Source organism: Peromyscus eremicus, chromosome 7 (assembly GCF_949786415.1).
Source record: "Peromyscus eremicus chromosome 7, PerEre_H2_v1, whole genome shotgun sequence".
Classification (NCBI taxonomy): Eukaryota; Metazoa; Chordata; class Mammalia; order Rodentia; family Cricetidae; genus Peromyscus; species Peromyscus eremicus.
The window spans coordinates 68,835,846-68,846,412 of NC_081422.1; the positions used below are offsets into that span (position 1 = coordinate 68,835,846).

A 10,567-nucleotide genomic window follows, 5' to 3' on the forward strand; every position below is an offset into this window, starting at 1 on the left:
AGACCCCCTGAAAAATCTCCAATAGGAACAGATGGCCCAGATGATTCAATGTTCAGTTTGCCTCTGTTGCAGTTTCCTCTGAGTTCTGCATCTAGAAAGGCTTCAAGGCTGCTAGCTGAGAGGATCCAGCCTCACAGAATACTCAAGTCAGGACTTGAGCATAATCCCAAATTTTCTCAGGGTCCCCAAAAGATTAACAGCACCCCCAATCAGCAGGAAGTAGCCTAGAAAACTATGCCCACATTCTCAAAAATGGATTATGGATGTTTGTCTTTATTGAGGGGGGTTGGTTACAAATTGTTATTGGTCATAGTCAATCTCTTTCTAAAAGAAGAAATGGGCATAGGATATAGAAATTATGGGGGCAAAGTGTAGATTATTAAATCTATTTTAATAAAAAACAACTGTTAATCTTATATATTTTATACCAGTATAGATTTTATTTCATTGATACAAATTTAAAGTTAATTTTGCTATACTGTATGTATATTTTTCCTCTTGTTTAGGGTATTATGTTTATGCACCTCATTTTAAAATGTAATATATAATTAAGAAATAAGGGTTAATAGTCATCTATAATAGCAAACCTATAGTCATGTTAGCTATGTTTTCAAGGTCATAGAGAGATATATTTCAGATAGATAGGCAATCTTCAAACACTTCAAAGACATACAGAATATGGCATTTAAAATGTTTGGTTTTTTCAAGAGAATTAAATCGTTTATTGATTACACATGATAATGGATGATACACAAGCTTCATTCCCGTCTGTTATTTTATCTGATACCATTATTCAATTTTGATACTGCATAGGGTGTGCCAACAACCATTTTATTGTAACCAAACTGTGACTTTGCTTGGATGACCCTTTTAATGGTAAAACTCATTAAAGTCACAACAGTAACTAGCAGTTTAACTCCACCAAGGTTTTTGAAGACAGTGGCTTCTCCACCAAAGCAATTATAAATAAATTCCAAATGGAACTTGGCACCACCCTGAAGGAATTCTAACTTCACACTGTTGGGGAGGTTTACCAAGATGGCTTCAGAGTAGACTAACTTTACACAGCACATTTAAAAAAAGAAAAAAAAAGACACATTTATTCAGCATCATGATCAGGCTATTACATTTAGCAATCAACTGCATGGGTGAAAAAAGGTCTACAGTAAAACCCTTTGTTGGAATGCTTTATGAAACTAAACTGTTATACAATCAGTCACAAAAATACAGTCCTCGAGTCTTTTTGCCCACACACATGAGTATTGTCTAAAACATGTCTTCTTTGTAGCAGCTAGGCCCTGCCACCACTGTGCTTAGCTGAGTTCACAAATCTGCTGTAACCTGTAGCTTCCCTGTCACTTCTCTGGCTCTCCTCTCCTGCTAAGCTTTGTTTCCTGGCTGTAATTAGAACCTCCTGCCACGGCCATAGCTGCTGCTGCTGCTAGAACCACCATAGCCACCTTGGTTTCGTGGTTTAGCAAAGTACTGGCCACCACCACAAGAGCCAGAACTTCTACCTCCAAAGTTTCCTCCCTTCATTGGTCCAAAATTTGAAGACTGATTGTTGTCATTGCCAAAATTACTGTAGCTTCCACCACCTCCAAAGTTGCTTCCATCATTACCAAATCCATTATAGCCATCCCCACTGCCACCATATCCACCACCACCACCACAGCTGCCACTGAAGCCACCACGACCACTGAAGTTCCCCCCTCGACCAAAATTGTCATTGCCACCAAAACTGCCTCCACGATCACCACCAAAGCTTCCAGAACCACTTCGACCTCTTTGGCTGGACAAAGCACTAACCATCTCCTGCTTTGACGGGGCTTTTCTTACCTCACAGTTGTGGCCATTCACAGTATGGTATTTCTGAGTAACAATCTTGTCCACAGAGTCATGCTCATCCAAGGTGACAAAAGCAAACCCCCTCTTTTCTCCACCGCCTCTGTCAGTCACGATTTCAATCACTTCAGTTTTTCCATACTGCTCAAAATAATCTTGCAGGTGATGTTCCTCAGTGTCTTCTTTAATACCGCCAACAAAGATCTTTTTCACAGTTAAGTGGGCACCCGGTCTCTGAGGATCTTCTCTTGACACAGCTCTCTTAGGTTCCACAACTCTTCCGTCCACCTTGTGTGGTCTTGCACTCATAGCGGCATCCACTTCCTCCACAGTGAATGGCGTATGTGACGAACCCAAAGCCCCTGGATCGCTTGGTGTTTGGATCTCTCATGACCATGCAGTCCATGAGTGTCCCCCATTGCTCAAAATGGCTCCTCAGGCTCTCAGTTGTTTCAAAGCTCAGCCCTCCAAAGAAGAGCTTCCACAGCTGTTCCGGCTCTTTGGGAGACTCTGACTTGGACATGACCTTTAGCGATGCTTCCTCGGGCATGTCAACAGGCAGAAAGCTTAAAATGTTTTAATAACTTAGGCTTTTTATGACAATGAGACACATCAGCTCCTGGCAGCAGCAATTACTTCACAGGATGATGGGCATCGAAGAAACTCCACATGGAGTTTGTTTTCTTTATGGCCAAAGCTAGCCATGTGGGAAAAGAAACTGCCCTTGCCTCAACTACTGACAGTATGTTGTACAAATTGGACAAGCAGGACATAAAAGAAAGTGACTGCAGAACTCTGCCAAGACAAGGTGGGGACAGGAGTTCTTCAAAAATCCTCTTCACAAATAAGCCTGTCAGATATGCTAGGCCTGTAGGCCGAAGATGGATACCCCAAAATTGCAGAGGAACTTTGGGTGACTGTCCAGGCAGCCTGATGGCCCTGTCATTAGGTAACATTATATCCTTCTGGGGTCTTTGATGGAGTTGAAGAATAAATAGTTATAATTATAGTTTTTCTTAGTTATAATAGAAAGTAAACTAGATACAAAACTTTAGACTCACCAAGATAAGATAGATAATTAAGTATTTTCTCTAATTTTGTCAAATGCAAATGGATTGGATATTGTTAGTGTAATTCTTACTTAATAACTGTTTTTTGTTTTACTATATTAAGGTTAAAACCCTCCTTTTTAATTGGACAAAAAAAGGGGGGGAAATGCTATGGAATAATCCTCTTGTATACTGTAAAGATTTGTCACTTGAATTGGTTTAATAAAATGCTGATTGGCCAGTAGCCAGGCAGGAAGTATAGGCAAGGTGGCCAGATTAGGAGAATTCTGGGAAGAAAGGATGAATTCAGGAGTCACCAGCCAAACACAGAGGAAGCAAGATGAGAATGTTGCACTGAGAAAAGTGTGGAGACCCACAGAGGTTTCCTAGTGAGAACTTAGTCAGGGTCTGAGAATCTGAGCTTGCTTTACCCAGCAGGGCTGCATAAGGGGATGATTTGACCACAGGCGTGGTTACCAGGTGTTTGGAAGGGTCTACACTTGGCTGTGTAGTATGCTATTATCTAGCAAGGGGGAGGGCTTTTGCCCTACTCCTTGGCATTGTTATAAAAATCCCTTTTGAAAGCCGGGCGGTGGTGGCGCGCGCTTTTAATCCCAGCCTCGGGAGGCAGAGCCAGGCGGATCTCTGTGAGTTCGAGGCCAGCTTGGGCTACCAAGTGAGTCCCAGGAAAGGCGCAAAGCTACACAGAGAAACCCTGTCTCGAAAAACCAAAAAAAAAAAAAAAAAAAAAAAAAAAGCCCTTTTGAATAGATGGAAAAGGCCTTTGGTTATTGATCCAGGTCCTCCTAAAGCTATCCTGCATTTCTGTACTTCTCCTCTTCACTATCTTTCTATCTAGTATTTTCTTATCTCTCTCTCTCCTCTTCATAAGAACCCTTGAAAAGGTGGGAACTGGCCTCCCACAGAAAAGGTACCAAGCCACATGACTAAACATAGATAATATTCCTTGAAGCTAGAGTTGCAGTTGGCTGTGAGCCACCTGTGTTTGGTTTGGTTTTGTGTTTTGTGTTCACTCTTTCCCTGGGGTTAAAGAGATGGAACAGCAGTTAAGAGCACTTCCTGCTCTTGCAGAGGACCTGAGTTCAGTTCTACACACCCACATGACAACTCACAACTGTCTGTAACTAAAGCTCCAAGGGATCAAATGCCTTCTTCTGGCCTCTCAGGCACCACCCTACACACACATAGCATTCTGTCACACAGAGACACATTAACAATACTAATAAAACTTGAGTCTTCAAAAATAAAAGGAGTGTAATTGAAGATCTCTGGTACACAGGAGTGCACAGACATATATACATGAACACACACATACACACGGACCCATAGGCACATACATACATACATACATACATACATACATACATACATACATATATACACATACATGCACACACATAACAGTAGGTGGGTGAGTGCTAACCCCTCAGCTACCTGGTAACCAGCCCGTCTCCAGCTGATTGGTTATTTTCACTGCTGGTGAGTTACTTTGTCTTAGTCACAGCTGGGTGATTTCAGCTGGCTGGAGGATGCTGCCTTCTCAGGGCCTCTTCCCTCCTGAAGCCACACTAATAGCCAAAGTGTGGCCATGCAGCCTCCTCTGCCTGGGGAAAAGCACGGTCAGCTGTCTCACAAACAGCATCTCTAACATGTAGGTAATAAACTGAAATGCTCATCCAGCTGGGAAGAGGCAAGTCAGAGCTGTTTTAACACTTTGTGAGTGCCCAGCATCTTCAGGCTCTGCACACTCGGAGCACCCAGTGATTGACAGACTGGGCTTGAGCTCTGGATTTGGTATCAGCCTGTGATGAGACTGCCTGAAGAGGCAGAGGCCTCCCAGATCTTTATTTTTAATGTGCATGCAGGGGTGTGTTGGAGAAGGATAAATGTACTGTATATGATAGTCTAACGAACCCTCTGTTTTTTAGTGTTGTGAATATTGACTTCCAAATGGATTTAATCAAAATCAATAACAAAATGTACGGTAATGAAGTAATGTAAAAGGCAGTAATGTATAGGCCAAGAGGTTGACTACTATGGAATATATTAACAGAAAGCAGCATTAGGAGAACGAATCACCCTGTTCCCAGTCTTTCTTCACCTGATATAAAACAATAGGAAAGAGAAGGGAGATTCTAACACTGTCCATGAATCAGGTCCTTTCCAGAGCTGTAAAAATATTATCTCCTTAGCAAATTTAGCAAAATGTCATCAGAAGACAGAAAGAAAAGAAATTAAAAATCAGTTTACAAGATCATAAAACTGACTCAAAGATTCTATGATAAAATGACTGGCTCTTAACAATATTTTAATGATTTCCTAAGAGTCAAATGACTTTAAAATGTTTTATGTATATTCTTGGAACATGTCCAGACACCCTAGAGTTAAATGTTAAAGGGTACAATTGTTAAGATCTGTCCACTCACTAAATCTATAACCTAGTAGGTGAATGGGGGAAAATATACTATGTACAATTGTCCAGAAAGGCCCAGGATGGTTTTGAACAATCAAATTTCACAATAGACATTATGGCTTTAAAACACAGAGAAAAGCAGCTTATCCTGATGGTGTCTAGAAGTCTTTTGTTGTTGTTTCAAAGGAATCCTAATGATCTCCTAGTCGGCTTCCGTCATACAGGATTTGAAGGGCTCCAGTGAGAATGGATAACCCCCTGTACAGAAAAGCTAACTCAAGTGTAGCAGGAATCTTAAAAAGTTCTTATTAATAAAATCAAACCTGGGGCCAGTTATTGGGGTGAAATGCTGGATGGTCAGAGAGACAGAACAAGCCACAGCTACCTCACCTCGCCGGATCCTCAGCTGATCCTGTTTCCTCAGATTGGAAGCCTCTGAGTCCTCATCCAGAGTGAATCTCAGCTGAACTGCTGCTAGAAGCCTGGAAGTTTAACCAGCCAAATGCTTAACCAGCCAAATGCTTCTAGTTTCTGGTCTCCACACCTTATATATCTTTCTGCTTTCTACCACCACTCCCTGGGATTAAAGTCTCGCTTTCTGGGATTAAAGGCGTGAGTCACCATGCTTGGCTGTATCCTTGAACAGATGGATTTCTGCCTCTGGAATGCTAGGATTAAAGGCGTGTGCTACCACTGCCTATCCTCTATGTTTAATATTGTGGCTGTTCTGTCTCTGACCCCAGATAAGTTTATTAGCGTGCACAATATTTTGGGGAACACAATACCACACTCAAGTCTTGAGTCTCTCAGACTTTGGAACAACTCAAGCTCAGTGGTCACTCTAGCTTCCTTCTTTGCACCTTCTATGTCCTTTTCTCGTCATTGGCTGTCACTTCTCTCAGTTCACCCCCCCCCCAACTATCCTTCTATTCTCTAGAGAAACTTAACGAGCATGAATGAGAGACAGTGTGAGACAGCCAGCTCTTAATCATGGGTGAGATGGTGGGTCTCAAACAAAACAAACCTTCTTTTGTGGACCTTGTCTTGAAAGGAAGCAAAGAATAAGGAAGGGGAAGAGAACAGAGGGTGTAGGAGAAGGTAAAAAGAGAGGAAAGAAGGAGATGGGGAGGGAGGAGAAAGAGAAGAAAGGGAGGGAAGGAGGGCATGAATTAAAGCTGAAAGAACAATGTTCGCTTGCACAGTCCCTCAGTAATTGGTGTGCACTTCCGGTGCCCATTTCTGCGGCGTGCCCTCCTGATTTGAGAGCGGCACTGAGACACAGGGTGCTGAGAGTGGACAGCCTAGGCACAGAGCATCTCAGGTCTGCTCGCGTTTCCTCCTGGTCCAAGGCAGACTTCCCCAAAGCAGCTGTGATACCAGCCAGGGCTTCCGTTGGCCCTTTTCAGCCACATGCTACTTACTACTGGTAGCAAATGAGAGCTATAGCAGCTTGGGACTGACGAGGCTGTCTTAAAAGCTATCTCTGCCTGCTCAATATAAGGTTAGAAGCAGGTCACATGCCAGGATTTTTACCAAATTAATGCTTCCAGGGGGGTTACACTTACGGGATTTTTTTTTCACCTAAACAATCCCACCTTCTTTCATCCCTGCCTTTTCTCACCTCCTCTCATCATATGAACTAATTCAAAGGGGTAGACTTCTAGACTAATATATAAAGACTCAAGATATCAAGCAAGCCAAGATTTACCACCAGGCTGCATGCCCTCCACCTAAGTCATTCAGAAAAAGAAGACTCTGAAATAGCCAGTAATTTCATTTTGACAGGTTTCAAATAATCTTTGACATTCTGCTTCTTGGTGCACAATTTTCATCAAAAAAAATTAAAGAGACGCTTCCATTTGGGAATCATTTCCTTCATCTATTTTTCATTTAAATTGCACATTGGTATATTGAAGAAAAGGCTTCCTAAATCAGTTATCAGATAAATGTAGGAATGTAAATCTAAATCTAATTGCCAAGCTTATTGTTCCCCATGAAGACAGAAGAGGCTCTTTCCTTTGGCTTTAAAAAAAATGTAGTGTGTGTGTGTGTGTGTGTGTGTGTGTGTGTGTGTGTAGGTCAGAGGACAACTCTTCATACCATGCATGTCCCAGGTATTGAATTTAGGTCATCAGGCTTGGTGGCAAGTCCCTTTACCTGCTGAGCCATCTTGCCAGCCTACCCCTCTTTTAAAAAAAATTTTTTTGTTTTAAGGAAAAGAAAGAAACTAACTACATTCTTGCATGGTATTTCCATATCAAAGAAGGATATTGTCATTCTCATGCCAATTCAATGAGGAAAAACTCCTCTATACCCCTGTCAGCACACACATAGTAACTCAGATAGGTGAGGCTGTTTGTTTACAGCAGTAAAGTCCATAATGATTCCGTGGGCACCTGTATGTTCCTATCCATTGTATGTAGGCTCTGGAATAGGAAGAACACAGCAAACAATGACACTTGGTTGACAGATGTGGTGTCGAGTTGATAGAAGGCTCTGAATTCCAAAATCTGAGGTATTTGGACTTTATCCATAAAATGATATTGATTGAGTATGAAATGAAAAGAAATGAGACAAAAGCTATTTCAGGAAGATTTATGTATTGTGGCTGCTTAGCAACAAGGAAGGGAGAGTACGAGAAGGAACAGGAGTTGGATAGGAGAAGGAATCGAGGCTGGCTGGGCATGGAGGTGCCGGCGCAGTCATCCACAGCCCAGGACAAAGGGCCTGACCCCAGTGCTCATGTGTTGACATCTCACCCTAGGTGTCTCAGAATTGACCATACTGGAAAATATGATTTCTGAAGATGTAATTAAAGAGACCATGCTAGGGAGACTAGGTCCTAATTCAATATGACTGGTGACTATATGAAAAAGAAGAAAGAGAGAGAGAGAGAGAGAGAGAGAGAGAGAGAGAGAGAGAGAGAGAAAGGAAGAAGGATTTGGGCAGATGACACATAGAGGAGCTTGCACATAGAAGTTTAAAGACCTTCGTTCAGTGCCCAGGTTTGTAGGAGAAAACTGACTTTCATGCGTTATCTTCTGGCCACTATACAAAGGATCCAAGCACACAGACACACACTAAGTAAATAAACAATTGAATTGAATTTTTAAAGTGGGAAATTTGGATGCAGACACACTCACAAGAAAACTACAGGAAGGTAAAGGCAAGATGGAGGTAATCCTTCCATAAGCCAAGGAACCCAAAGCCAAGACACCTCCAGATGTCAGCGCATGGCAAGGGACATTAGTTTTCTCAGCTTAAAAAAAAAAAAAAAAAAAAAAAAACTGAAAAGCACCCCAGTCTTAGACTTACAAACCATGAGACACAAGTCCCTGCTGTTTAAGCCATCCAGTTACCTGGTTTACACCCCTTGTCATGACTCAGACAACGAGAACTTTTCATCAGACTCTCACTGTGTGGAGTGAATTCAGGCCTGAAAAGAGTAGATGGAGTTCTCCTTCTCAAGGGGCTTCCACTCTAGTCAAGAAAATTAGGTAGAAAAAGGAACAAATTATATACATCCTTTAAAGTAAATGTAGGACGGGTATAAGAGATGCAGGGAGTGGAAGCGTTTCTGTGATGAGATGAGTCTGGTCCCCAAGACCTGGAGGTCACAGGCTGAGTGACTAACAGAGAGCCTGACCAGAAAGCTGTGGTGTGTTGATATGCTCAGAGTACAGAACCCAGAGCCCTGCAGGAGTTCAGATGAGGTGCAGGAGGCTGAGCAAGGCTAAGGGAGATTTGTGAGGACGTGGGATTGTATTACAAACGTTACAATAGTTAAGTGGAGCACTGTCTATAAATGTGACCATCACAGGAAGCAAACTTCAAAGGAGGTATGTAGATGTAGGAAGAGGCCATTGAAGCTTCCAAAGTTGTTCAAGTAGAATGATACTGTCTTTGGCTAAACTGGGGGCAAATATAGTCAGCTTGTGAAGGGCATGTTTGGGTATAATTGCCAGCAGTTTACAACAGGACTACCGTTTGCACATGGGATAAGTGTTTTCCCCTAAGACTCCAATGTTGAAAGGAAATGGCTCAGTCCGTAAGTACTTGTCGTATAAGCATGGAGGACCTGAGTTTGATCTCCAGCACCCACATGAAATTCTGGACATTACAAGATGGCTCTGTAATCTCAGTATCGGGAAGTGGGGGCAGAGGATCCCAGGGGCACTGGACAATCATTCCAGCCAAACTGAAAGTCTCTGTGTACACAGAGAGAAGATATATGGAAAAACAGTTGAAAGGGATTGAAGAAGATATTGATATTGACTTAGGCCTCCACATGCATTATACAAACACATACATGTATGGTTTGCACATGGGTGTACACACATAAACCACATTCAGAGGATAAAAGAAAGAGGGAGAGAAGCCAGAAAACAAACACACACACACACACACACACACACACACACACACACCCCAGAGCCTCACTATGTAAAGTCTTCAATCCCTCACACACATTCGTATTCCATATCTCACTGTGTGGACTCCTCCCTTACCCCCTCAGGACACCATCTGCAAGAAAACCAGTAACAGATGCAGGACCTGGGCTAGGAGCTTCAGATCCATGAACAAAACAAACCCCCTCTCCTTGTAAAGTACTCAGCTCTGGGTATTTCATTATGGTGATGAAAACAAGCCTAGTAGAGACAGCTACGGGGCTGCTAATAAAAAGAAGCCTCTATGTCTGAATAGGATTCAGCACTCCAGACTCAGTTGAGCCCACAGTGTGACTGGGCCCACAATGACTGCCCGTGTTTTCAAAGGGTGCATTCCCAAGCAAAGTGCATTTTAACAGAGAACCTCTCCATCCTTCAAAATGTTCCCTGCCTTTCCCTCTGGTGCTCTCCCTGGTGAGAGCCATTGGTGGAATCGTTTTCAAAGTGCTTGCCTTTCATCACAGGCCAAAATAAATCATAAAGTGTGGTCCCAGCTTTTGCAAGGATTGGTTCAATTGCGAGAAAGTGTATGTTTGATCTGCAGAGGCTCTCCAGGGGAAAATGTTCTGAGCAAAAGGGCAGCATTTCATTCTCTAGAAACAAACGCTTCGCCGTCCTTCGGCCACGAAGGCTGCATCTGCTCAAGGGTAGGCGCTTAGAAGAGGGAGACCAAGCGTGACTGAGATCATGGGGGGCATGGTTCCTGTCTGATTATTCAAATTAAATATCTGACTTCAGCAGGTGCCCAGTGATGGGTCCACTTGGACTGCATCTGTCTTCATTTTCCTAGA

The 10,567-nt window shown here is 42.6% G+C and overlaps 1 protein-coding gene across 1 annotated transcript; it reads right to left on the reverse strand.

The window, feature by feature from the left end:
* Nucleotides 1–1,237: 1,237 nt before the first annotated feature.
* Nucleotides 1,238–2,368, reverse strand: LOC131914380 (heterogeneous nuclear ribonucleoprotein A1-like). Its single transcript, XM_059267007.1, is given in 2 exon segments — nucleotides 1,238–2,178; nucleotides 2,180–2,368. Coding segments are annotated over 2 exon segments (963 nt in total). The 3' UTR covers nucleotides 1,238–1,404.
* Between the last annotated feature and the right edge of the window lie 8,199 nt (nucleotides 2,369–10,567).